Source organism: Myzus persicae, unplaced genomic scaffold (assembly GCF_001856785.1).
Source record: "Myzus persicae strain clone G006 unplaced genomic scaffold, MPER_G0061.0, whole genome shotgun sequence".
Taxonomy (NCBI): domain Eukaryota; kingdom Metazoa; phylum Arthropoda; class Insecta; order Hemiptera; family Aphididae; genus Myzus; species Myzus persicae.
Genome location: NW_019101277.1, coordinates 247090 through 275005, shown reverse-complemented (window position 1 = coordinate 275005; position 27916 = coordinate 247090). Strand labels below are relative to the sequence as shown.

At 29.2% G+C, this 27916-nt stretch overlaps 3 protein-coding genes across 10 annotated transcripts; 1 reads left to right on the top strand and 2 right to left on the bottom strand.

Annotated features, from left to right (window-relative positions):
- Positions 1–4828: 4828 nt before the first annotated feature.
- LOC111028519 (chromatin complexes subunit BAP18) lies at positions 4829–6714 on the bottom strand. Of its 2 annotated transcripts, XM_022307197.1 has the most exons (5): positions 6695–6714; positions 6239–6328; positions 6069–6166; positions 5888–5986; positions 4829–5648 (listed from the first exon to the last, which is right to left on the bottom strand). In XM_022307197.1, the coding sequence occupies exons 2-5, from the start codon at positions 6263–6265 to the stop codon at positions 5402–5404; spliced, it is 471 nt and encodes a 156-aa protein (XP_022162889.1). In that variant the 5' UTR covers positions 6266–6328; positions 6695–6714; the 3' UTR covers positions 4829–5401. The 2 variants fall into 2 exon arrangements, with proteins under 2 accessions (XP_022162889.1, XP_022162887.1); XM_022307195.1 differs by lacking the exon at positions 6695–6714 and having other exon boundaries at positions 6239–6376.
- A 207-nt stretch (positions 6715–6921) lies between these two features.
- Positions 6922–22173, top strand: LOC111028516 (spectrin alpha chain). Of its 3 annotated transcripts, XM_022307187.1 has the most exons (40): positions 6922–7161; positions 9483–9643; positions 9713–9808; positions 9875–10010; positions 10241–10371; positions 10448–10636; positions 10699–10887; positions 11250–11588; positions 11650–11886; positions 12003–12191; positions 12288–12443; positions 12506–12638; positions 12701–12885; positions 12992–13144; positions 13210–13369; positions 13489–13694; positions 13855–14082; positions 14182–14316; positions 14457–14720; positions 14787–14978; positions 15449–15685; positions 15763–16044; positions 16168–16209; positions 17257–17405; positions 17465–17660; positions 17722–18120; positions 18186–18441; positions 18567–18762; positions 18827–19013; positions 19077–19207; positions 19314–19518; positions 19594–19798; positions 19882–20002; positions 20099–20318; positions 20389–20651; positions 20746–20800; positions 20862–20956; positions 21023–21306; positions 21363–21529; positions 21647–21775. In XM_022307187.1, the coding sequence occupies exons 2-40, from the start codon at positions 9494–9496 to the stop codon at positions 21773–21775; spliced, it is 7287 nt and encodes a 2428-aa protein (XP_022162879.1). In that variant the 5' UTR covers positions 6922–7161; positions 9483–9493. The 3 variants fall into 3 exon arrangements, with proteins under 3 accessions (XP_022162879.1, XP_022162880.1, XP_022162881.1); XM_022307188.1 differs by lacking the exon at positions 6922–7161 and having other exon boundaries at positions 9494–9643; positions 21647–22173; XM_022307189.1 differs by lacking the exons at positions 6922–7161; positions 16168–16209 and having other exon boundaries at positions 9494–9643.
- On the bottom strand, positions 21831–26188 carry LOC111028517 (iron-sulfur protein NUBPL). Of its 5 annotated transcripts, XM_022307191.1 has the most exons (9): positions 25512–25669; positions 25287–25423; positions 25061–25223; positions 24847–24972; positions 24731–24770; positions 24483–24667; positions 24218–24406; positions 24063–24160; positions 21831–23963 (listed from the first exon to the last, which is right to left on the bottom strand). In XM_022307191.1, the coding sequence occupies exons 2-9, from the start codon at positions 25338–25340 to the stop codon at positions 23898–23900; spliced, it is 921 nt and encodes a 306-aa protein (XP_022162883.1). In that variant the 5' UTR covers positions 25341–25423; positions 25512–25669; the 3' UTR covers positions 21831–23897. The 5 variants fall into 5 exon arrangements, with proteins under 5 accessions (XP_022162883.1, XP_022162884.1, XP_022162886.1 ...); XM_022307192.1 differs by lacking the exons at positions 25287–25423; positions 25512–25669 and adding an exon at positions 25921–26188; XM_022307194.1 differs by lacking the exons at positions 25287–25423; positions 25512–25669 and adding an exon at positions 25730–25797.
- Positions 26189–27916: the final 1728 nt, after the last annotated feature.

Below are 27916 nucleotides of genomic sequence, written 5' to 3'. Positions count from 1 at the left end.
CAATCCTAAATTTCATTAACAAGGAGTTGATATTTTGTTAGAATTTAGAAAAGGAACTACTGTAGGGCATAGATACTTAATATTTTCTATACGTACAACGTACGTTAATATTTTCAAAACATTTTGCAGCCTTTTGAGTTATTTATAGCCATGAAAAATGTTAGATTTTTATTAATTATTCTATTACATTAATGAGCTGTTTTACTTCTATCAAAGGTTTTAATAGCTTTAATAGTAGTTTTTCGAATAATTTTTATAAGCTCGGAAAAAAACGATATTGGTCTGTATGAAGTTAGTTCGTTCATCATTTTTTGGGTTTATTTGGTTATAACCATGTGACTTTGTTAGATTGATTTTCGTATCGATTTCTTTTGCAATTTCAATCGGGCTAATCGGAGTGAAGTGTTTAATTATTCGTGTATTTCGTTCAATGGTTGCACTGCAATTCCACATCGAATTCAGAAGCGATATAGGTACCTATTTAGGTACCTATCATTCAGCTGGAATATGTGTTTTATAATGTAACGTACATAAACAATAATTCGGCTTTATCTTGGTTACTGCGTCCATTATCGCACAATCACAAATATTTTTAAGTGGTCGTTCTGTTTTTTACGTAGACATATAAAACAACTAGATAGTGGACTGCATATTACATAAAAAGTCGTGCGGCCATATTAATGTCAACAGGGCAATGTTTACAAAACAACTCAATAGATATTAGATAATATACCTAACATATATATATGGTATATATATATTACGAATATGTGTATATTATCAATCATACAATTTTGCCCTGTCGGCATATGGCTGCTATCCTGTAGTCGGCTATCTAGCTGTTTTATTTGTCTATGGTTTTTTATTACATATTTACATGATAACATAACTATTTTATGTTTTATAATAATATGTTATTAATCTCTAGCGGTTGTACTGTTGTAGATTTACCAAAAGTAATGATAGCACTTTATATTATGCGTTCAATAGCTATCTTGTTTTTAGGGACTTAGGGTCAGAATTTTCTTAATCTGCATACATTGGTTATTTTTGTTACTTCATGACCTTTGTTGTACAATTTGTTTTCTATCATTCCTTGATCTGAGTCATGATTTATACCTCGTGGCTCGTAACACAACTTGAAATGGTTTTTAATTTTTAATTCATACCGATACTACCTATTCAATATTATTTTCTTCTAGTACATTTTGTACCATGCTTCTGAATTGATTTTCGTTTATGCTTAAACATTTTGTCTCGTTATTTGACAAAACTTAGATTTTTTGTTCATATCCTGCTGATTCTTCACACGTTACTAATTGTTTTAATTTATCAGCGTATCGCATCTTTGATACTTATTGGTGGAGGTTTATAGTTTTATATACTTTTTGAGTAGGTACTCTAATTGCGTTTTTGTTATTTTTGTTGTAGCTATTGTGGCTACCTTGCCATTTGATACTGCAGCATTAAATATAGTAGTTTTTAAATAAAAACTTTTAGCCTCCAATAACAGTTCGTAATTTTTAGATTGTAATAATTTTTTACCTGCCTGTAATTTTGCCACTTCGAGAGTCGTGACGGATTTGTTCATTAATTTGGATTAACTGATAAACACGGTAATCGTTTCTGCAGTTTCTGCATACGACAATGAAACTACGACCATGGCGGTGTACGGGAACCACCGGCACGTGCAGTGCTCGAAATGGAAAATTTTACGAACCGGAACGTTTATAAAATTAATATCCGGATTATGATATTAATTTTTAATTTTAATTATTCTAATTCGTGTTTACTTTACAATAAAATATAATTAGTTAAATAGATAATAATAATAAATAATACAAGTAATTTTAAGCTTAAAAAATTTACAATTCAAATTGTATACATAGTTTATAATAATCTCCACAATGCTGAATATTTGTCGTCAATTTTTTTGTCACGTTTGCGACTCGCATTGTCATCGGCAGAATGTCCACCTTTGGCAAACCATGACCGTACATATTTTTCAGGACGAAATTCAGTGAGTGGAGGGCCAACACAATTAATAAATAAAACTGCAGAGACTTTACTAACAGTCAATGAACATCTGAGGGGAGTTATAATTTCATTAATTGAGCTAAAATTTCGCTCACACTCACTTGTAGATATCGGAATAGTCGCGAATTTTTACAAAACTGAACTCTTAAATTTTAATTTTAACCAACCGGAACGTACGCAAATCTTATATTACGAACCGGAATGCCGTTCCGGTGCGTTCCGGTCCATTTCGAGCACTGGGCACGTGTTGTTTGCTTAACAGGACGCTACATGGACATTCGTTGTCTCCGTCTTATAAGAGTAAACAGAAAATTGTACTCTCAGCAGATCGCATTTAGCTCCGTAAGTTAAAATATTAGAGTGAATTGACCTCTTATATAATTTAAAGGTAAGATCATTATCCATATGGTATCTCATAAGCGTTTTATTATATTTTAGTTTTAAAGCGAATTATGAGTATTTAAAAATTGTAAATTGCTTGTACATCTTAAAATACTTTTAACTCGCTTTAAAATAAAAATATAATAAAACGCTTATTAGATGTACTAGATAATCATCTTTCCTTTAAATTATATAAGAGGTCAGTTTACTCTAACTTTTAAACTTAGTACTTACGGAGTTACAAGTGATCTACTAAGCGTACAATTCGGTATGTTACGCACTTGTGAGACAGAGACAACAAAATTTCCTTGTAGCTTCTTATAAATTATATTATGTGAACAATTACCAATGTCCTGTCTGCGTGGTAAACATTTTTGATAATATTAAAATTACTGAAAATAACACGTCACACAAGTACGGCACCCGAAAGCGAAAAACATACGTGTTGCTCGTTTAGCAAGCAAATCGTTACTATCATCTTAAATATAAATATTTACTTAGATTACAATTAATATAAACAATAAATTTAGTCTCTGATTTTCAAAAAACAATACAATTTTGCAAATATTTATGATTTATTTAGTTAATATTATTAATTCATATTAGTGAATTAGTGATAAGTTTCAACAATACATCTGACTTGAAGCGTAGATTATTTGATGATGACATGATGTGTACCTACTACCTACCTCAAAGCTCCAAATCGGGTTTCATATTATTTAACATCTGTGTTCTTGACATTCCTCAGTTACATCTAACAATTGTTATCAACCTCTTCGGAGACGACACAACTATCTGTTTATGGACCTGACCCGGTCAAAATCAAATTAAATTATTTCATTTGAGACTAAACCGAACTGTTATACGCCTACACTAGTCACTAAGTATTTCTGATAGGACTTGACTGAATTTATTTTTAAATTTATTAAACTGAATTGGACCAAATCGTTACTTTGTTTTATTTCTTAAGGCTGAATCAAATCAGACCGCAGTCCGGTCCAGCTTGGACTGGACTGTTGGAAAAGAGGACCATGCTGTAGCACTACCATTAAAAAGATAGAAGATCCTATCTTTTTCTTCGATAGAAAAACTGGAAACGGGTGGGAACTGTTTAGCACAATACTGCCACCCGCCCCCCTAGCGTTGATTCACCAACTCAATATTTGTTACACAAAAGTGGGGGAGGGGGGCCCCAATCAACCTGAAAAGCTGATCTTCGGCCCACAGAATCTATAGTTGATATCTATCACCTACAGTGAATCACGAAACATTGAAGCGATGCCGATAACTACAAACCTGCAATATCAAGTCAACAGCTTATCTTAATAGTGTAAAAATTAAAAAATAGAAGAACTAAATCAATGCTTCGAAAGCTTAGGATTATGTTCTTAGATGGTACGACGCTACATACCCTTCGTAATGAAAATCTGTAAACGAAAATATATCTTGGCAAAAATTAGTTAAATATCTTAGCGTAAATTTTGACAAAAGTCACGTGATAGCTGTATATTTAAACCAAACTTCGATAGGCATACCCGGTCTTTTATGTTATACCATATTCTAAATAAAAAATGTACAGAAAAAAAATTTTTTTTCTTGTATACAAATAAATCCTACATCCACTACTCATACACCCATATACATATACTTATTCGATCTACAGAAAAAAACTTCAATGATTGACCTCTCACATTAATTAAAATACAAATCTTTCAAAGCAAAGTTAGTCACTAACTTCTAAGAATAAAATATAAATGCAGACCTCCCCCCTCTTGGTTCATAAGAAACCTAAACTTACATAATGATTTCGAAATTCAAGATTTAAAAGATCACCTAACGACCCTATCAAAAAACGTTTATGGTTACTGCTCAACTCATCAGGTTTACTTTATACTTTATAGCTTATACAATCTTCAAGCACATACATATCAGCGTAGACTAAGATATGGTAGCTGTCCCTACAACATTGTCAGTTAACTATATTTCTATATGCCACACATACAACAGATATAACGTGTATTACCTACTATTTTGCATTTTTCTATTATTACTAGGTAGGTACTTAATAATATTATAATTACATTATTAATTGTCGAACCAACATTAATGTATATTTTTGATAAATTATAATATTTATTATTATTCTTTTTTTCCTTTATTGAGATTTTAACCATAGAATTATTTATTATTTTTCTTATTCCCGATATGATTATGATCATGTTCAAATAGTCAAAATGTAAAACCATAAATAGGTGTCCATAGATGTTGATAGCAATAGCTCATTGGTTAGGAAAGTTTTATTTTAATAATAATAAAATTAAAAAATATACATATAATAATAATATTTATAAGTCATAACAATTGCTGGTCACGGGTTGGGAATTTAAATACATTAGAACCAAGTTAAATAAATACTGTTTTAAATTTTATTTATCACTTATTGTATAGTATACATACAAAGACCTATTAATATTAGAAACAATAATTTTACTACCTATTATAATTTATAACTACGTACATTTAAAATAATTTAGATTTAAGAAAAATTTATAAATACACTTTCATTAATTAAAAAAAAATTAAATATACATTTTATTTTTATAATTTGACTTAAATTAAGCTTAATTGAGTACCAATATCCTCAATTCTAATATGTATTGATTTGTAGAACAATGAAATAAAAATCAATATATATCCTTGCAAATTTAGGAATGCAACAATTATATATCAAGTAATTAATTTTGTTCTTTTGTCATGATAAATAATAATACAATGAAATAAATAAAAATAAAAATGACAAATACACATAAAAAAAATACAAATAAAAGAAAGAAAATAAGGAAGTACCTAATATAAATATACTTCTAATATGGAGAAAAAAGAGACCATTAAATGAGTAACCATCAAGTAATTTGATAACACAACTTTTTAATTTAAGTAATTATTGGTATGTCTGGTATATCTGTTTAGAATTTGATCTTAACTATTCAATATCAACACCACAATTGAAGCTATGCCGGTTATTTTCACTAGAAATATCGTCTGAACCAGAATTATGTTCTTGAGGTGCATTTAACATGTTTAATGTCACATCAGCAGAGTTACATTTTGTACTAAGTATATTTGTTGTAATTGGTGATGTTAAGGACATTGGTGTTCTTGTCAATGCAGCCGGATTGATTGCTCGATTCTCATAAGATTTTCTTTTGAGCGTTGTATGTATTTGTGATCTGGAAAGTTTAATCAATGAAATGGAAGACAGGAGAATAAAGATCATTTAATATAATATATTACATATATTTTAATATAAAATCAAAACTATTTATTTACAATTCAAAGTTAATTTAAAAGTGCATTGAGTTTTTTAATAAATAATAAAATATCACTTGGCATTAAAAGCCTCTGAATTTAATACAAAAACATTTGAAAGACCTTAAGTTATTATTTATTAATAATATAAAATAATTACACTGTTCGCTGTTTGATTTGGTCGCAGATAATAGCTAGGTCATCTGTGAATTTCTTTACAGCACTTTGTAACATTTCTATGTCGTCATCAGTCCATTTGCTAATGAATAATGATAATGAAATGCAAAAATAACCATCACAAAAATGCAAAAAAATAATAATAATAAAATTTGATGTTATACCTGTTGGGTGTAGGAGTATCATTTGTGGGTTGCAATGTCAATGTTAGTTCGCCTAATCTACTGAATGCGGTACCTGCAGCACTGAAAATCTCACCAACCTATGCATAATACGAATTATTGAGTATTGAATTTAAATATATTATGATAAGTGTACAATAGCAACAGTTTACTTTAGCCGCTGAACTTTGATTGCTCATTTTATTCACTTGTTAAATTTGAAATATTTTTAAAAATCGTCACTTTAGATTTCATATAAATGTCTAAAAATATTAAAATTAATAATTAATAATATTTAATATTATTGTCTGTACAAGATAATATTATTACAAATTACTATAGTCTAATAGTCTATAATATTAGTAAAAAAAAGTTAATATTGTTGATTTTTATGTTTTGATAACATCGAAGTGATACAATCGGTGCCGTAAAAGCGATACCAAATAGATTACGCGCCATTTTGTAGGATATTAATCAAGTCTATAAGGATAATAATATGTATGAGTATTTAAATCGGTAGGAGTGCAGGACTAATACGTAAAAAACGTTTCCACAATTGTTCCCGAAACTGGAGAATAACTTTTTCAAATAACAAACTGATTATTGAAATATAAAACATATGTACATACCTACAGACAATATAATAATAATAATTTAACACAATAAAAAATAAAAATATAATAATAATATTATCAAGTTTGAACGGGCAAAGATTTGTTTTTATTTTTTTAGCCACTCCTGTCTCTATCGCGGTAACACTGGTCCCGGTATTCTCGGCTTGTACCATAGAACAACTGTGGAGGGAGGTCTGTCCGGCGGGCGGCGGCGGCTCCCGCCCTCCCCGTACCCCGCTCGCCCATCGATCCAATTCCGTCGGTGACGAAGTTTCAAGTTTATTGAACGGGATCCGTTTGTTTTTTTTTTCTCTGCTCTTGTATTGTGCATTTGTGCTCGTATCTACAGTTATAATAACGCAATTAACCGTGCAGTGCGTCGATACCCAATAAGTGGCCGGACGTTTATCGAGAAATGACAATTTGTGTATGAAGGAGAAATAAACAAAAATCATACTCGTAATTGGTGCCGAGCGAACTAGGTAATTAGACGTTTTATGTTTTCGCGTAATCGATCCCGGCGCCGCTGATGCCGTGTCGCTTTTTCGCTTGCCACACCCAGCTGAATGATTTTATTTATTGCGAAATTCTCTAATTTTTCATTTTGAAGGGGCTACGGGGGTCTGACATCCGCACGATCGTAATTTATGTCTCGAGCTGGAAGTCCGAATCGTATTTGACCTACTACTACTCCCCAATACTGCCTTCATATATTATAATATGTACCCACCTATTATTGTCATACCTTTTCTTATGGGCTATTGATACCTATCTAATGGTAGTTTATAAGTCTTCCCTCTAGTATTCATTTTATAGTTTCTTAAACTACCCACTAACTGTATAAAGTTAACTTATTTAATTTCGTTATTAGAATTTGCACTTTTATAAATCGACAATATGACATCAGTGCTGGTTTTGCAACGCATGCCTCAGTAAAGGTTAAGTTGTTACTATTTTTAAAACCTTAATTATTATTTTGTGAAATAGTCTAATAGTCATCTAATTAAGGGACTACCTACGTCCCATTTTATGTTGAATTGAATATCATTATAAATATCGAGCTTAGTAAGTGGTGTTTTATTTTCTATTTATATATCATATTAACATAGATCCAAAATATAGGTAGGTTTAAATTGAATTAGTTTGTCATTAGGTAAATATTTAATAAGATTTATAATCATGAATTCTCAAATATATAATTGAATATGAAAACTTGTTACTGACGGGTTGCATGAACAATCACTAAACATTTAACGAATCAATAGTGAGCTAATGATCCGTTAAACATGGTTTAGCAACCCATGATTGGTCCATTTAATTTTATTGGACCGTTAATTTAATAATTTTTTCATGCAACCCGGCATTAGTGTACTAAATTTCTTTACAACTAGTTGCTTAGATATTTAAATACCTACCAGGGTACCTACCCATTAAGAGTTTTATTTAAATCTCAAGTTGTATAACGCTTGTTGTATTAAGACCAAATACTAGGTGCTATCTACCAATCAAAATTTAATCTAAACAATGTATTAATTGTTAATACATATTTTATATAACTCGTTAATATTGTAGACATATTGTTTATTTTATTTTGTTTAGCTGTAAGATACTTTAATTGTTGAGGCTAAATTTTTTATAAAGACTAATAGAAAAAAATTTATCAAGTAGGTATTATTATGTACAACTTATATAGTTATACATCAGCTATTTAGTATTACAATCACACATTGGTTTTATCTGAGATTTTATCCCACTATGCTTTATATTGATAATAACTGTTTTGTCTCTGTTTCTTAAATCTAGTAAATCTACAGAAAAATCTACACCAAAAAAAAAAACTTAAAAATATTCAAATATCTGTCATCAATATTAGACATAAATAACTATAGCCAATGTAAAACTACTATTATAAAAACAATTGAGAATTTTTTAACAGGATTAAAATAACAAATAGACAATTAGATCTTCTAATGCTGTGGTAAAAAAACTAGGTATCTTTGTTTTAATATTTTTATTGTACTTGATACATTTGACCTTGTGATAATTTTAATACCTATTTAAATTTTGTTAGAATGATTAAAATTATAGTACACTCAAATAAAATAAAATTATTAACTCTGTTCAGCTTGGTAGTATGTAAATTCAGATGATTTTGTTGTTAAAATAATTTATAAATAAGTGCTGTCATTTTTAACAGTTTAACTACTATATTTTTTACTTATTACAAATACTATAGGTATACCTATGAGTTTTAAATTCAGTGATAAATATTTTTTTTAGAACAATAAACTTTTCTATTACAATGGATATTTTGATAATACCTATTTGTGAATAAGTTGTATCTATCTTAGCTCATTAGTTAATTCGGTGGGTAGTTTTAAGTTCTAAATTATTTTTTAATTGTCTATACTATTGTTGTTTATGCTTATAAATAGATGAAATAATAAAAAATTGGAATCATTATACATTTTAATTGAAGAATTAATATTTTGTGCTTACTATTTACCTTAGAGCATATCTGATATCAGCTATCACAAGATTTATCAGTAAACAATAAATAAATAAATACAATTAATCAGTAAACCCAGAGTACCTACTCAATATGATAATAGACTAGTTTTCATTCATTATTATTTTAATATAAATAATCATCACTATTTACTATATTTAGCCAATCTTTAAATAAATATCAATAATTACTTATCATATCAACTAAACATAATTAAAAAGTAAATTGCTTTTTTCACTGATTTGAAATTATAAAAAGATCATTTTATTAAAATCCCAACATTTTTTATTTAAGATACTTTCAAAATGGATCCCTTGATTCCAAAGGAGGTGAAAATCCTTGAATCGGCTGAGGATATCCAAAATCGTCGTTTTCAAGTACTTGATCGTTATAGTGAATTCAAGGCAGAAGCCCGTTTGAAAAGAGAAAAACTTGAAGATTCTAGAAGATTTCAAGTAATTTAAAACTGAACTATTTCAACTTTTAAATTATTTAGAGATATTTTAATTTGTGTATTATTACAGTATTTTAAAAGAGATGCCGATGAACTTGAATCTTGGATACTTGAAAAAACACAAGCTGCATCAGATGAAAGTTATAAAGATCCCACAAACTTGCAGGTTAGTATTACTTTTTTATTTTTAATACTAATAAAATATGTAATTAATGTATTGTGATTTTCTTAGGCTAAAATTCAAAAGCACCAAGCATTTGAAGCTGAAGTTGCTGCACATAGTAATGCAATCGTGGTTTTGGATAACACTGGAATGGGAATGATTAATCAAAATCATTTTGCATCATCAGAAATACGTCAGAGACTTGGTAATTTAAATTTGTATTCATTCATTTTTGTATGAAACTTCATTCAAATTGAAATAATTTAATGTTTGTAAAACAATTTTTTAATTCTTAGGTGATGTCTTGTAGTTTTATAGCAAAAACTATAAATTAGTAGTATTGGACATATATTATAAATTTGTTTTAAATAAGTTAAAAATATATTTAAATACGACTGTAGATTGGAATTAATGGTAAATTACTAATAATTTTAGAGCAATTACACAAAGATTGGGATTTACTTTTGTCAAAATTGGCTGAAAAAGGTGTTAAATTACAGCAAGCTTTGGTTTTAGTGCAATTCTTAAGGCAATGTGATGAGGTTATGTTTTGGATTAATGATAAGGTGAATAATAAATTTTAGTTAAGTAAAAAAAAAAATATTTTATGTGCTTATTAATTATACTTGGTATGATGTCTAGGAAACTTTTGTCACTACTGATGAGTTTGGTGCCGATCTAGAACATGTAGAAGTATTGCAACGTAAATTTGATGAATTTCAAAAAGATATGACATCACAAGAATATCGTGTAACTGAAGTAAATGATTTAGCTTCCAAATTAGTGCTAGAAGGACATCCTGAAAGAGAAACAATTTTGAAAAAAAAAGAGGTAAGTAAACAATTTTCTTGTTTATGTTATTTTTGTATACAAAATCAAATGTATGTACTTAGGATTTAAATGAAGCATGGACTCGGCTTAAGCATTTGACTTTAATGAGGCAAGAACGTTTATTTGGAGCTCATGAGATACAACGTTTTAATCGTGATGCTGATGAAACTGTAGCTTGGATATCTGAAAAAGATGGTATATTGTCTTCTGAAGATTATGGAAGAGATTTAGCCAGTGTGCAAACACTTCAGGTTAGTTATATTATTATTTTATTATTATGTTATTATAAATACTATCATATACAGCCGGGTTCACACTACAGCATGTCGTGTATAGTAAAATATATTTAGCTTCTAGGTAACATGCTACCTACATAATCTGTCAATGTATAAATATATGTAAACAACGTAGTGTAGTGTGAGGCTAGCCTTAGGTTGATAAACGATAAAAGTATAAGCATAGGTACACTTAATCTTTGTTTTATTTGATTTTTAACATTAGCTTATCATTTTGTTCCTCAAGTTAAAAATTGTCTTTCAATTTTTAAGCTATAGTCTTTAATTTTTATAGTAAAATGTATGAACAATAATTGAAAAATATTTTCTTATTTAAGAGGAAACATGAAGGAGTTGAAAGAGATTTAGCAGCTTTAGAAGATAAAGTTTCAATTTTGGGTCAAGAAGCAGATCGCTTATGTGGAATTCATGCTGATCATAGTTCACAAATCCAAAATAAGCGTGGAGAAATAGTTGCTTATTGGGAACGTCTGACTGCTAAAGCACAGGAGCGTCGACAAAAATTAGATGAATCGTATTTACTTCAACGTTTCTTAGCTGATTTCCGTGATTTGACTTCTTGGATTAATGATATGAAGGCAATAATATATTCTGATGAATTAGCAAAGGATGTGGCTGGTGCTGAAGCTTTACTTGAAAGGCATCAAGAACATAAGGTATATAAATAATAATTATATTTCAAACTTAATTTTTAATTAATACTAATTATTTGTGTAGGGAGAAATTGATGCTCGTGAAGATAGTTTCCTGATTGCATTGGAATCTGGAGAACACATATTAAAAAGTGAAAATGCTCCTACATTAGTTAGTGAAAATTTAGGCAATTTGATCAGTGAAAAGAGTTCATTGTTAGCTTTATGGGAAGAAAGACGTATATTATACGAACAATGTATGGATTTGCAATTGTTTTATCGTGATACTGAACAAGCCGATACATGGATGGCTAAACAAGAAGTAAATAGATAGTATAAAGAGATAAATAAATAACGCAGTGTATAATTAATATGCCATGAATTATGATATTAAATAACAAATTTATTTAAAAGTACAATATTTTATATTTTCTATAGGCATTCTTATCCAATGAAGATTTGGGTGATTCTCTAGATAGTGTTGAAGCATTGATTAAAAAACATGAAGATTTTGAAAAATCTTTAGCTGCTCAGGAAGAAAAAATTAAAGCTCTTGATGAATTTGCCACAAAATTAATTGAAGGACAACATTATGCCACTGAAGATGTTGCACAACGCCGTGAAATGGTAAATAATAAATACCCAATATAAAAATTGTATATTACATTAAAACTACTTTTTTCCCCTAAAGATATTTTAATTATTAGTAAAATTAATTTTTAGTTGTTGGAAAGACGTACAGCATTACTTGCTAAATCATCACAAAGACGTAGTGTTCTTGAAGATTCATATAGACTTCAACAATTTGAAAGGGATTGTGATGAGACTAAAGGATGGATTAATGAAAAATTAAAATTCGCTAATGATGACAGTTATCTTGTAAGTTGTATTTATTATTAATTTGGATTATATGTAGTATAATGAGTATTATTGCCTATTAGGATCCAACCAATTTAAATGGAAAAGTACAAAAACATCAAAATTTTGAACAAGAATTAAATGCTAACAAATCTCGCATGGAAGAAATTACTTCTACTGGTCATGCTCTTATTGAATCTAAACATTATGCTCTGAGTAAGTTAATATTATGTTTGCAATGTTTTTTTTATTTAAAAAATATCTCATTTTATTTTCAGGTCGTATTCAACTAAGAATGGATGAAATTGTTCATTTATGGGAGAATTTAGTAACTGCATCAGGACAAAAAGGTTCAAAACTACGTGAAGCTGCACAACAACAGCAATTTAATCGTACTGTTGAAGATATAGAGCTGTGGTTATCAGAAGTTGAAGGCCAATTATTAAGTGAAGATTATGGAAAAGTAATTATTTACTTACATTACATGTTATAATAAATTCTTTCTTAGTTATTTATGCCGTTTATAGTTTATTTTTATTCTATAATTGATATTTTTTTGTTTTCTTAAGGATTTAACAAGTGTACAAAATCTTCAAAAGAAACATACTTTGTTAGAAGCTGATGTTGCTTCACATCAAGATAGAATCGAAGGTGTTAAAATAACAGCTGATCAGTTTGTTGATGGAGGTCATTTTGATGCAGACAACATTCATGCGAAACAAGTAAGTATTCAATTTTGTGATCTTTCTGACGAAAAGAAATCTTAAATATTTTATTTGCATGTAAGGTCGTATTATGTGATCGTTATTCATCACTTAAAAAACCTATGGAAACACGTAGACAACGTTTGGCAGATTCACTTCTAGCACAACAATTATTTAGAGATGTTGAAGATGAAGAAGCTTGGATTCGTGAAAAAGAACCTGTAGCAGCATCAACAAATCGAGGTGAATATATGTTTTATTTATGATAGTACTGTCACAATAAGTTTTTATAATTTATTATTTTTATATTTAAAATAGTAAATGAATTTATAAAATATTAATAAGATTAATTAAATGTATAGGTCGTGACTTAATTGGTGTACAAAATTTAATGAAGAAACATCAAGCTGTAGTGGCTGAAATCAACAATCATGAATCTCGTATTGCTGCTGTCACTCAAGCTGGACAACAAATGGTTGATGCTAAACATTTTGCTTCAGAAGATATAAAACAACGTTTAGCGAATCTCAATAAACATTGGAATCATCTTAAAGAAAAAGCGTATCAGGTATGAATTAATTATAGTCATTGTTAATTTGATTTAGTTATTATTGATAGATAATTCAGTGTATAGTATTAAAATCTATTATTTTTCTTACCACACTGAAAGTTTTACTAATCTATAAAATAGTTTTTTACTGTATGAAATAAAATAATACTATTTTCAGCGCAAACAAGATTTAGAAGATTCTCTTCAAGCGCATCAGTACTTTGCTGACGCTAACGAAGCTGAATCTTGGGTCAAAGAAAAAGAACCAATGGTATTAAGTCAAGATTATGGAAGAGATGAAGATTCTTCTGAAGCTTTATTGAAAAAGCACGAAGCATTGTTGTCAGATTTAGAAGCATTTAAAACTACTGTTGGATCACTTTCTGAACAAGCTGCTGCATGCAAGGTTAGTAAGAAGAGTTCTCTGTTCAGTTATTACAATTTTTTATTGCATTGTTCCTAAATTTGTTTTTGTGATAAATATATTTTTATTTCATTATTACAGCAACAAGAAACTCCTGTAGTTGATGTTAGTGGAAAGGAGTGTGTAATGGCATTGTTTGACTATACTGAAAAGTCACCAAGAGAAGTTTCTATGAAGAAAGGAGATGTTTTAATCCTATTGAACTCTAATAATAAAGTATGCTTTTTTTAATTTTTAAATTGTATTACCATTTACCTCTAGTTTTTTATTTTTGAAATATTTCAAAATATACCCATATGCATTAAATTATTATTTGATTTTATATTATTATATATTATTAATGTTTAATATTTTAGGAATGGTGGAAAGTAGAGGTAAATGATCGTCAAGGATTTGTCCCTGCTCCATATGTAAAGCGACTTGAAGTTTCTGGTCTGAGTGCGTCTCAACAACATTTGGCTACTGGTGGATCTATTGCAGCCAGACAGGCACAAATTGAAGCTCTGTATACAAGGCTCTTGAATCTAGCTAAAGAACGACAAACTAAACTTGCTGAAACTGTTAAAGCATACGTACTTGTTAGAGAAGCTGCAGAATTGGCCACATGGATCAAAGATAAAGTTAGTTCAGGTCTTACACTACTTATAAGTATTTGTATAATTATTAAATTATGTTCAATATTATAGGAAAATCATGCTCAAGTCCAAGATGTTGGAGAAGATTTAGAACAAGTGGAAGTTATGCAAAAGAAATTTGATGATTTTCAATCTGATTTGAAAGCAAATGAAGTGCGATTAGCTGAAATGAACGAAATAGCAATGCAGTTAATGAGTTTAGGCCAAACAGAAGCAGCATTGAAAATAAATACTCAAATTCAGGTATGTAAGATAACTATTAACATTGATCTACTGCAGCATTTCTCAAATTGTGGGTCGGGAACAAAAATAAAATTTGAAAAAAAACATCATTTTAAAAACAATTCTATTGTTTACAATACAATTTTTTTGCAATCTAATATTTGAACTTTTTAAAAATAAGTGTTAGTCAAGTTTTGTGTGTAGTAACAAAAAACCTGAATCAAGTTAAAAGTTAATTGTTTGAAATATTTAGTGCGTTTCCTTAAGGCTTAAATCTAAGCATGTCAAACATGCTGCTCTTTTCGGTGGCCTACAACTACCAGTATTAATTTATATTATTTTAAGCTCAAATTATGATCATAATGTATATATGTATGTGTAGTAGATATATGTTTAAACAGTAAATCATTCCTAATTATTTTATTTGACATATTCATGTTATTCTAAACTAAATTTATTTACTAATTCTTATTTTCAATGATATTGAATAGGATTTGAATGAAAAGTGGACATCACTTCAACAACTAACTCAAGCTCGAGCTACACAATTAGGATCAGCACATGAAGTACAGCGATTCCATAGAGATGTCGATGAGACACGTGATTGGATCCGTGAAAAAGATGATGCTCTCAATAATGATGATCTTGGTAAAGATTTAAGAAGTGTTCAAGCTTTACAGCGTAAACATGAAGGATTAGAGCGTGATTTGGCTGCATTACAAGATAAGGTTAGAAATATATATTTTGTTATATTATTAAATGTAGTATACTTAAGTTCAAATGAAAACTAATTTTTTTAAATTAGATTCGTCAATTGGATGAAACTGCTAATCGCTTAATGAACACACATCCTGAATCTCGTGATAATACTTACATGAAACAAAGAGAAATTAATGAAGAATGGACTCAACTAACTGCAAAAGCTAATTCAAGAAAAGAGAAACTTTTGGATTCTTATGATTTGCAGAGATTCTTGTCTGACTATCGTGATTTAATGTCTTGGATTAATTCAATGATGGGTTTAGTTTCTAGTGATGAACTAGCATCTGATGTAACTGGAGCTGAAGCATTATTGGAACGCCATCAGGTAAAATAAATAATTTGAAATAACTGAATATTTAAGATACCAATATTGGGTTTATGCTTATAAATATCCACAGTGTTAATTAAAGCATAATTATTTTTTATTTATGTTCTATCATTTTTGTAGAGTTTGAGAGCTGAAATAGACTATCGTTATGGTATAGCTCAGGTACAAAATGAAGTATTGGTTTTTGTGTATATGTCATTTAAAGTTTGCACTTCACTGACACTATTAAATATATTTCTAAGTTTTGTTTTTCATATTCTAAAAATATTATTTACTGAATACTATTTAGTAATAAGACTATAGTGCCCAGATCCTTATGAATAGTTAAGACTCACTCAAATTGTATTTATATTTTTAATCGTTATTTTCAATATTAATTTTTTAACCATCAAACTTAATGTTTATTTATATTTGGAAACAATAATTAATAGGCTTATCGAAATACAATTCTGAACACAATATTACAACTTTAAATGTTATTAAGTGCATGTTATTGTCGTATATATGACTACACTATGATATTTATTATCGGATTGGATTGATAATTAAAAACAAATGATAGAATAATTACTAATTACTGTGTACTAACTATTAAGTAACAAAGAAAAATAGTATCTGTAATCAGTGAATATACCTGTTACTTATTATATTATCTGTGATAGAACTTTCATCATTCAAAATTGTTTTAAGTAAACATTTAAACGTTGAATAAAAAAATGTATACTGCTGTTAATTATTATGATAACAGATTAAGATATTTAATAATTAAATAAAAAATTAGGGAAAATTTATTTACATTTTATTTAAGAGTTTTTCAAAGAATAGTACAATTTTACCTTAAAGAAAAAGTTTTGCAATTATCTATTTGGGCCTAGTAATTAAAATAAAATTAATTCATTGTTTTTAGTTTGTATTTTTGTATAACTCTATAATTAATTTTTTTTTATAACAGTGTTATAACTTATTATGTTACAGTTATCAAATAATAAGAAATTGTATACTAATAAAATACACCAATGAATTTTTCACTTAAAATATATGTTTTAGACATTTTTAAACTAATATTAGTGATACTATCAATAACATTTTACCAACGATGTTTCCGTCTCTTTAGTACAACTAAAAAATTAATATTTCATTCTGCTACACTTATTCACTCTTTAGTTAAAAAGTAGTACTATCTTTTTTTATATTCATTTTATATTTTAGGAACACCGTACAGAAATTGATGCTCGTACTGGTACCTTCCAAACATTCGAAATGTTTGGGCAACAACTTTTACAATCTGGACATTATGCCAGTGTTGAAATACAAGAAAAAATTGAAAGCATGACAGAAGCTAGACAAGAGTTAGAAGAGTGAGTTTTAAGTGTAAAATACATTTTCTCAGAGTATTAATATTAAATTTTACACACAGAGCATGGATAAACCGCCGAATGCAACTAGATCAATGTTTGGAACTACAACTATTCTACAGAGATTGTGAACAGGCTGAAAACTGGATGTCAGCTCGAGAGGCATTCCTTGCATCCGAAGAAGTTGATTCTAAGGGAGATAATGTTGAAGCTTTAATTAAAAAACATGAAGATTTTGATAAAGCTATAAATGCACATGTACGATTGTTGTTGAAAAAAATATTTTCTTTGGTTTAATTTTAAGTGTACTAATTTACAGGAAGAAAAAATTGCAGCTTTACAAACACTAGCTGATCAATTAATGGCTGCACAACATTATGCTGCAACACCAATTGATGAAAAAAGGCAACAAGTTTTAAATAGATGGCGTCATTTGAAAGAGGCTTTAATTGAAAAAAGATCAAAATTAGGTGAATCACAGACATTACAGCAGTTCAGTAGAGATGCTGATGAGATTGAGAATTGGATTGCGGAGAAACTTCAACTGGCTACAGAGGAAAGTTACAAGGACCCAGCAAATATTCAATCTAAACATCAAAAGCATCAAGCATTTGAAGCAGAATTAGCTGCTAACGCTGACCGAATTCAAAGTGTTTTAGGCATGGGACAGAATTTGATTGATAAACATCAGTGTGCTGGATCGGATGAAGCTGTTCAGGTACTAATTGAACTACCTACCCAATATATTTTTCATATTTATGAGGATATATGTTTTTAATTTAGTCAAGATTAGGATCTATTGCTGATCAATGGGAATATTTGACTCAAAAAACAACTGAGAAATCATTAAAACTTAAGGAAGCGAACAAACAGCGTACCTATATTGCTGCTGTTAAAGATTTAGATTTCTGGTTAGGTGAAGTAGAATCATTGTTAACATCTGAAGACTCTGGAAAAGATTTGGCATCTGTACAAAATTTAATTAAAAAACATCAACTTGTTGAAGCTGATATTCAGGCACATGAAGATCGTATTAGAGGTTAATATAGTATAATATTGTTAAATAATTTTTGTTTAAAAATAAGTAGTTATTTTATTTATTAGAATAAAATATCATTATCGTCTTTAAATAATTAAATAGTAAAACTTTTTTTTTTTATTCAGATATGAATGGTCAAGCAGATTCATTAATTGAGAGTGGTCAATTTGAAGCCGGAAGTATCCAGGAACGTCGTAGCTCTATCAATGAAAGATATGAACGTATTAGAAATTTGGCAGCTCACCGCCAAGCTCGTTTAAATGAAGCTAACACTTTACATCAATTCTTCAGAGATATTGCAGATGAAGAATCTTGGATAAAGTAAGTTGCATATTATATTAATTATGTTTTATGATGATATTTATTTATTTATCATTGTTAATAGGGAGAAAAAACTTTTGGTTGGATCCGATGATTATGGTCGTGATTTAACTGGTGTTCAAAATCTTAAAAAAAAACATAAGCGACTTGAAGCAGAATTAGCATCACATGAACCTGCTATACAATCAGTTCAAGAAGCTGGAGAAAAATTAATGGATGTTTCTAACCTCGGGGTTCCAGAAATTGAACAGGTAAACTTTTTAAATTTTTTTTAATAACATTTTATTGACTTAATATATTTTTTTTTTTTGAAGCGTTTGAAATTATTAAATCAAGCATGGGATGAATTGAAACAAATGGCTTCAAATCGAGGGAAAAAATTAGATGAGTCTTTAACCTATCAACAGTTTTTGGCCAAAGTCGAAGAAGAAGAAGCTTGGATCAGGTAAATCAATTATAACATTAATAAATTACCTGTGTAACTAATGTATTAATAATAATTTATACATACATGTTTCTTGTCAATTATTTTGTTTATTTTATTATTTCAGTGAAAAACATCAATTATTATCCGTTGAAGATTTTGGTGATACCATGGCAGCTGTACAAGGTCTTTTGAAAAAACATGATGCATTTGAAACTGATTTTGCTGTTCATCGTGACCGCTGTGAACAAATAAGCCATGGAGGTATTGACCTTTCAGATTCAAAGAACCATCATGCAGATAGCATATTACAGCGTTGCCAACAACTTCAGGTATCTATACAAGTTATTAGTTAACTTAAGACCCATCATTTGAAAATATTTAATAAAATTGTGTCACATAAATAGATTAAGTTGGACAATTTATCTGCATTGGCTGCTAAACGCAAGTCAAAGTTGATGGATAATTCTGCTTATTTACAATTCATGTGGAAAGCAGATGTTGTTGAGTCATGGATTGCTGATAAGGAAACTCACGTCAGATCAGAAGAGTATGGTAGAGATTTATCTACTGTTCAAACTTTGCTTACTAAACAAGAAACATTTGATGCTGGTAAAGATACAACTGATTTTATCTTTTATTTATAAAATGCAACCAACATATTAAGTAATAGTTCTAAAAAAAAAATGGTTTAGGTCTTCATGCGTTTGAACATGAAGGAATACAAAACATCACTGCTCTAAAGGATCAATTGATTACTGCTAATCATAACCAATCAGAAGCAATATTAAAACGACATGCTGATGTGATTGACAGGTATTAACTTATTGTTTTTATTAATTGGATAATATTGTACTTTTTTGTATGATTCAACATTAACACTAATAAATATTTATTTTATTTTTAATTTAGATGGCAAAAATTATTGGGAGATTCAGATGGCCGTAAACAGCAATTATTACGTATGCAAAACCAATTCCGACAAATTGAAGAACTGTACTTGACTTTTGCAAAGAAAGCTTCTGCATTTAACTCCTGGTTTGAAAATGCTGAGGAAGATTTAACAGACCCCGTGCGTTGTAATTCCATAGAAGAAATCAGAGCACTTCGTGAAGCACATGCACAATTCCAAGTAAATAAATAATTTGTGAATGAAATGTTTAGTTATTTTTTTTATGTAAATTTATTTGAATATAATATAGGCATCACTGACATCTGCTCAGTCAGATTTTGAAGCATTAGCCGCCCTTGATCATCAGATTAAGAGTTTTAATGTAGGCCCCAATCCATACACATGGTTCACTATGGAAGCTTTAGAGGACACTTGGCGTAACCTACAGAAAATCATTAAGGAACGAGATATTGAATTAACCAAAGAAGCACAGAGACAAGATGAAAATGATACACTTAGAAAAGAATTTGCTAAACATGCCAACACTTTCCACCAATGGTTAACTGAAACCAGGTACAATTAATAACTAATTCAATATGTATTATTGTTTTGGACCATTGATTTTAAGAGTTATTATAAATGCATTTTTTATTCATTCCTATTATAGAACATCAATGATGGAAGGATCTGGTTCATTGGAACAACAACTAGAAGCCATTAAGGTAAAAATTTAATATTTAATTTAAATGTGTGTTTCATTTATCCAATTAAATTATTAAATAGCGTAAAGCAACTGAAGTGCGTTCTCGTCGTTCAGATTTAAAGAAAATTGAAGACCTTGGGGCTATTCTTGAAGAGCATCTAATATTGGATAATAGGTACAAAGTTTCTACCAATCTTATGTACAACATTATATACTAATATTAACCAATCATTGATTATAGGTACACTGAACATAGTACAGTTGGCTTAGCTCAGCAATGGGATCAACTAGATCAATTAGGTATGCGAATGCAACACAACCTAGAACAACAAATTCAGGCTAGAAACCAATCAGGTGTCAGTGAAGATGCACTGAAAGAATTCTCCATGATGTTCAAACACTTTGACAAGGATCGTTCAGGACGTCTTGATAAAACCGAATTCAAATCCTGTCTCAGAGCTTTGGGTTATGACTTACCTATGGTAGAAGAAGGACAGCCTGATCCCGAATTTGAAGCAATACTAGGTATTTTGTTTGTTAAGATGTTGCTTGTGATGATATTTAATTTGTTCGTTTTCCAGATGTGGTAGATCCAAATCGAGATGGTTATGTATCACTTCAGGAGTATATGGCATTCATGATCAGCAAAGAGACAGAAAATGTACAAAGTTCAGAAGAAATTGAGAATGCGTTCAGGGCAATCACAGCCGGCGATAGACCATATGTTACGAAAGAAGAACTATATGCTGTAAGTATCAATTGATACTTGCTCATTACTACGGCTCTAAATACTTTACAGTATCACTTACTTATTGTTACGCAATATTTGATGGTTGTATTAATATTGGTTTGTGTTTATTTATAGAATCTTACTAAGGATATGGCTGATTATTGTGTTGCTCGTATGAAACCATTTGTGGATACAAAAACTGAACGGCCAATCACTGGAGCTCTAGATTACATAGAGTTTACTAAAACACTTTTCCAAAATTAAACCATAATACTATACTGCACGCTACATCAGAGTTTTTTATAATAGATTTATTTACGAATACTTAACTATTTAGCTTAAGACTAAATCATGTGAGCAATTTATTAATAATTTGCATTTGAAATGTTATGTCAATAAAATATTCTATTTTTATTTTTAAGTGTCTAAATTTTAATTGAGAGTGAATTTTTATTTGATGTATTTTTATGTTTATCATCAATGAATCTACCTACTACTAACATATGTTTTTTTTTTAATTTTATTATTTATTTATTTTATTACTTAAGAATAGAAAGAGATAATTATATTTATATTTATTAAATTGCTTATGCTTGTGAGTTTTATTAATGCAATTATGTTTTACCTAATTTATTTTTCACATTAAAGTCTCGCCAAATAATAAAAAGTGTTTTTTTTTCATTTTATTTCCTCTCTTAGTTTAAAAAAATGTCAAGAATTGACAACTCAAACTACTTAATGATGTTTGGTTGTTTTTATGAATTAGATATATCATTATTAGATACAATGACATACGATTAATATGATTTGTCTGCTTAAGATAAATTAAAAGTAGTTTAACAAATTTTGATCACCTCTAAGCTAGTAGAAGATATTGAGGTACATAATAATTTCTTAATCATATTTACATAGTTAAACATTTTTGGTTATGTGGGGTAAACACAAGTTTTCAGAAACTTAAACTTATTTTATGATTTTTTTTAACTGAGTATTTTTGATAAAAAAAATGTTTAGACGTACAGTCATAAACTATTACAATGGAAACTATCTTGTTTGACTTAACTCATTGAGTAGTCCCAGCTAGTGGCGTAGTGTACATTTAAAAAGCATTATGCACAGCATATATTTTAGTACCTACCCACTCTTAATCCCCTTAATATAATATATGCTATATATAACAAATATGATACAATAAATATTTTGATTTTTGTTTTATGTTATTGCTTACTATAATCACCGATTATAAATCTAGTATCTTATAAAGTAACAGCCTAGTCAGTTCTAGCATGCAGTACCAGGATCGCTAGTAAATACAGCACAGCGTATTTTGTACAGCAGTCAAAATGCCATCTATACTATTTATAACCAATGCTATAATGTATCCAACCACCATCCCCCATCAAAGGATCTACCGTGATGCTTAGGAATCCTAGGACTCCATTCACCACGCCACTGGCTACAGCATATTAAGTTAAGATGAGATCAGAAATTACATCTATATAATATATATAATGTATATGATACATATTATTTTATACTACCATCAGTATAAATAAATATAGATATACTTACAATGGTGTATAGGTATAACATAGGGTCCAAGTTTTCCTTAGCCACTCAGCCAACATTTTAAATATGGGTGGATATTGATAGAAAGAAAATAGGACATTTTATCAGTATGAATATAACAATATTATGAAGAGGTAGGTCATTATTAGTGTATTAGTACATTACCGCTATAAATGTATTATAAATGATAATATGTCAAATCTTTTTTTTTTTTAATATGACATTATTTAGGTAGGTAGTCTATAGGCGGAGGATGGGAAGGGCTAAAGGGGCTTCCCCTCAGAATTCTGTTAAGCCCCCTAGGGAAACAAGGAAAAAAGGCTATAGTCCTCCCATATAAAATCATCACGCTACGCCTTTGGTAGATAACTGTGGTTAAAACTAATTTTCAAGAACACACTTGTGTATTACCTAAAAAATTATAATTATATTTTTTATTTTTTTGAAGGACAACATATATTTTTTATTTTTATACTCCAAAATTGAATTTAGGATGATTATTTTATAAATTGAGTATTCTTCACATACAGTGATATCCTGATACACCAAACCTTAAAGAATAATAATATAGATTTTACACTGTAGGTATCTTCTACGCTAAGAATAAAATAAATTAAGCACCGATAGCTTTACACATTCTTTATTTACTTAAAATTTCTTGAATCATTTAAACATTATTAAATAATACATAAAACTAGGATCTAGTTAACTAAATATTTTACGTATTTATTATTTATTTACTTAAACAATAATTTGATCAGAATAAATTAATATCGATGTTCATCAGATGTTATTAGAAATGTTACTAAGATATCAATCACTTACTGTTGACATTATCCAATACATTTATTAAATATTCTGCTAAATTCTTGTAAGTTTTAACCTAAAAATTAAAATACAAAATGTCAATATGCATTTCTAATTAAAAAATTGAATAATTCAAAAAATGTTTTCTAAAATATATTTTTCTAATTAAAATTACTTGTGAGGATTCCGGATGAGTGATGACAATGGGCTGCCCAGAATCACAACCATTAGTTATAACAGGATCCAAAGGTATAGAAAACAATGTATCTATTTCTGAAAACAACATTAAACATTACTATTGAACAAGTTACCAATAAAATAATTAAATACTTTCTTGCGTAGCTAATTCTTGAACACTATCTCCAAAAATATAATTTTCATGAGAACATTTCAAACATTTTAAGGTACTCATATTTTGTACTATTCCTAATATAGGAATGTTTAACTTTTTAAACATTGTTATACCTCTCCTTGTCACTCCAAGAGCAGCTTTTTGACCAGTAGTAACAATTACAACACCTACAATTCATAATTTTTTTTTTAAATACTTGATATAGTTTATAACTATCGAACTTCATAATATTTTTTCAATTACCGCTTATTGGAAGATTTTGAGCAAGTGACAAGTGTGTATCTCCTGTTCCTGGAGGTGTATCTATTATTAGGTAATCTGTATGGTCCCAGCAAACACCTCTTATTAATTTATCAATGGCTCCCATAACCATAAGTCCTCTCCAGATGGCCGCTGATTGATCAGTTATCAAGTTACCCATTGACATGCTGTAATAGTAAAATAAAAATTATGTTTTCAAAAAATAAATGGACTTGAAACAAATAATTTACCACTTAACCCCATAGTTAATGAGAGGTACCATAAGGTTATCTATAATTTATAAATAAAATTTAATTAATTAAAATGTAATTTTATTTAATTCAAGTACAAGGAATAGCAACCTTACCATTATCTATTAAAGGGGTTTCATGTAAATTCATCATTAATGGTATAGAAGGACCGAATACATCAGCATCCAATAATCCCACATCTTTGTTAGGCGCAACACACTTTAAAGCTGTTGCTAGGTTTACTGCGCAATGTACATTTATCTTTATTTTTTATGTATTACATACTAACACTGTTAAGTTTACAGCATGAATTATATTACATTAGCTTACCGGCAGTCGTTGATTTTCCAACACCTCCTTTACCGGATGCGACCAATATTATGTGTTTCACACCTTTAATTGGACGTTTTTGAGGCAACTTTTTCCTCATGAGTTGGGCTTGTTTTTCGGTTAATTGTGATAAATTTTTTACACATGAACATCTCAATTGATCCTGGAATAACACAGCCGTTAAACATTTTTAAGAATACAGAAATTAAAAACAACATTTTCTCACAGTAATCAAGGGATAGAGACGGTTAATTGTAGATACTGAATTCGTTAAAAACATAATAAACTATAATATTCTAGATTGGCGAATCAATTATATTATTTATATTTCTAATTCCATCTACGATTCACGTACAACGAATTCTGAAGAATAAAATGAATACCAAATACAAATTGATAAACCTTATGTACATAAACACTAGCAGAGATAAAAATTAAAAATATAAAATACCTCCAATCTGTTGCTACATTTCTATATTTTTAAGTCAGTTTATGATAAGAAAGTATGTTATTTTGAAGTTCAGCGCATGCTTGATAAAGACTTGAAAACTGTAACGTTGAAACATAAACCTATTAACTAAATTAGTATCCTATTTTATGGGTAGGTACTTATACAAATTGTTATGTCATTTTTCTGCCGAATTTAATTTTACCAAAATTTTCTTTTACCTCTTTTATTGGGTTTTATGGTTTTTGTTTGGACAAGTACTACAATACACATCCTCAAAATACAATCTTTTATCTACAAAAGTATTAAGTACTTGTATCTGATAGTCAAAATAAGGACTGAAAAAAGATTATTAATTTGTGCATTGTGCTAAAACTTTTTTTGATTTAATGAAAGAGTTTTTACTTTTTACCATTGTTATCCAACTGCGTGAAAAAGGCGTATGTATACCCAAAAAAATTGTAAATTTATATGCACGAACATTTTTTATAAATACTCATAGAAAATCAAAATTTTAAAAAAATCATTGTCAAATATGGTGTATAAAATATTTGATAGAATAATAGATTATTTCACTTAGGTAGTAGGATACATTATACTTATATTTAGCATAGATTAAAATGTATATTTAATCTATGTATTTAGTGACTGTAAAGTCACAAGCTGCGGCCTGCGATCCAACTACCCGCGCCACCGGTTATTTAGTTGGGTTTAGTGAGGTTTTGTGAGGTTTTATGAGGTTTAGTGAGGTTTAGTTGGGTTTAGTGAGGTTTAATCTACCCTAACGCTGCCAACGGCGTTGGCCGGTATTATTATTTAGATCTAAACTAATTCGATAACAGCAGCGCCATCTACTGCCGCCGTATTATACTAACCCCTTATACGTACGTAAGAAACTGGCCGTCACGGCTCTTCAGTTTCCTAGATAGATAGCGCAGTCATATACGATTTTTCAACAATGGTTCCATAGAGTTACTTTTTTAGGATAACTTATTAAGGGGTTTCTGTTCTCCGTCAATGTAAAACGCTTCTATTTTTAGACTTCGTGTATCGATAAAATAGCATTTTCATTTTTTTATTTGAATTACATAAAATATTTAAAAATCAATTATTTATTTTGTGTATTCCTTTGAACTTTCAAATAAATATCTACCAGATCACTAAATCCAAAATAAATTTCCTTTACATTGAAATCTGCATTCGCTGCACTCGTGCACACGCCCATGGCAGGTGGATAATTTTTTTGCAAAGCCCCTGGGAGTGGGGACATAGGAAGGCATCGGGTCACTGTGCCTTTGCATTGCAGCACAGTGGGCCAGTCAACTGGGCGAATGTAAGTTCCTACACGACAGTAGTAGGTAAAAAAAATACACACGTTAGTTCCTACACGGCGGAAAAAGGTACGTATGTAAGTTCCTACACGGTAAAAACCAGGTACCTATGTTAGTTCCTACATGGCGGAAAAAGATACGCATGTAAGTTCCTATACGGTAATATCCAGGTACGTATGTTAGTTCCTACACTGTGGAAAAAAGGTGTAAATATGTATATACGATGTATATACGAATAAATATAATATGATGAGTAAAAAATATAATAAAAATCGTATAATGCATTTTAATTTTTCATTTCATATAATATAATATAATATAAAAAGTAAAAAATATAATAAAAATGAAAACTTATATTTTATGAGGTTTATTTCTATAACTTAATAATTTAACATAATCGTATTTATTTATTTTGCTTGTTCTATAATCTGAAATTTTTTCATTTATAAAATCTTCTTTTTCAGCGTATTTTTTACTGATTTTTGGTTTTGGGTTATTAATTGCAGTTCTTATTTTTATATACGTATTTACTTGAAAAAGTTTGAGAATTTCAATAATTTTAAAAATATTTGGATGTTGGTGATAAAAATTAGAGTTAAAATCAGAATGAAAACTTTCACAAGCGTTTGTCGTATGGACTCTATCAGAACATTGCCGCGCCCACATTTTCGGAGGAAAAATTGATTCATTTGATATATAATTGTCTACCAAATAATCACAAAATTCGGTTATAGCTAGATTTTCAGGTTTGTCTGCCATAAAATATTCTGTAAAACATTCTGCCACTTCCTCTGGATTGAGAAAAGGAAGTCCAAAAATATGTACTAACCATTTTCCTACATCGTCATTTGCAGAATTAAATTGTGGTGCGTAACCTAAATTTTGAATTTTGCGGTACCAAGCTTGGCCCAAATGAAAACGACATCCAAACACCTCTGTTTCCGGAAAAATTTCAAAAACTGCTTGATGCATTGCTATTTCAAAATCTAAAATAATTTTTTTAGGTATTACTCCAGCTATTTTTATCGTTTTCAATAATGCAACGTAAGTCTTTTTTTCTTTATTTGGCAATAAACA

Bases quoted from the DNA above. Each gene is read 5' to 3' on its own strand.
- LOC111028519 (XM_022307197.1), bottom strand. From the start codon at position 6,265: ATGAGCAATCAAAGTTCAGCGGCTAAA. The intron at 5,987-6,068 runs GTATAACATCAA...ATTATTCATTAG, and splicing joins GATACTCCTACACCCAACAG to CAAATGGACTGATGACGACA. The intron at 5,649-5,887 runs GTAATTATTTTA...TAAACTTTCCAG, and splicing joins CAAATCAAACAGCGAACAGT to ATCACAAATACATACAACGC.
- LOC111028516 (XM_022307188.1), top strand. From the start codon at position 9,494: ATGGATCCCTTGATTCCAAAGGAGGTGAAAATCCTTGAATCGGCTGAG. The intron at 17,406-17,464 runs GTGAGTTTTAAG...TTTTACACACAG, and splicing joins GCTAGACAAGAGTTAGAAGA to AGCATGGATAAACCGCCGAA. The intron at 19,799-19,881 runs GTAAAGATACAA...AAAATGGTTTAG, and splicing joins ACAAGAAACATTTGATGCTG to GTCTTCATGCGTTTGAACAT.
- LOC111028517 (XM_022307191.1), bottom strand. From the start codon at position 25,340: ATGTTTTTAACGAATTCAGTATCTACAATTAACCGTCTCTATCCCTTG. The intron at 25,224-25,286 runs GTGAGAAAATGT...GTGTTATTCCAG, and splicing joins GTCTCTATCCCTTGATTACT to GATCAATTGAGATGTTCATG. The intron at 24,161-24,217 runs GTATTTAATTAT...TGTTGTTTTCAG, and splicing joins AGAATTAGCTACGCAAGAAA to AAATAGATACATTGTTTTCT.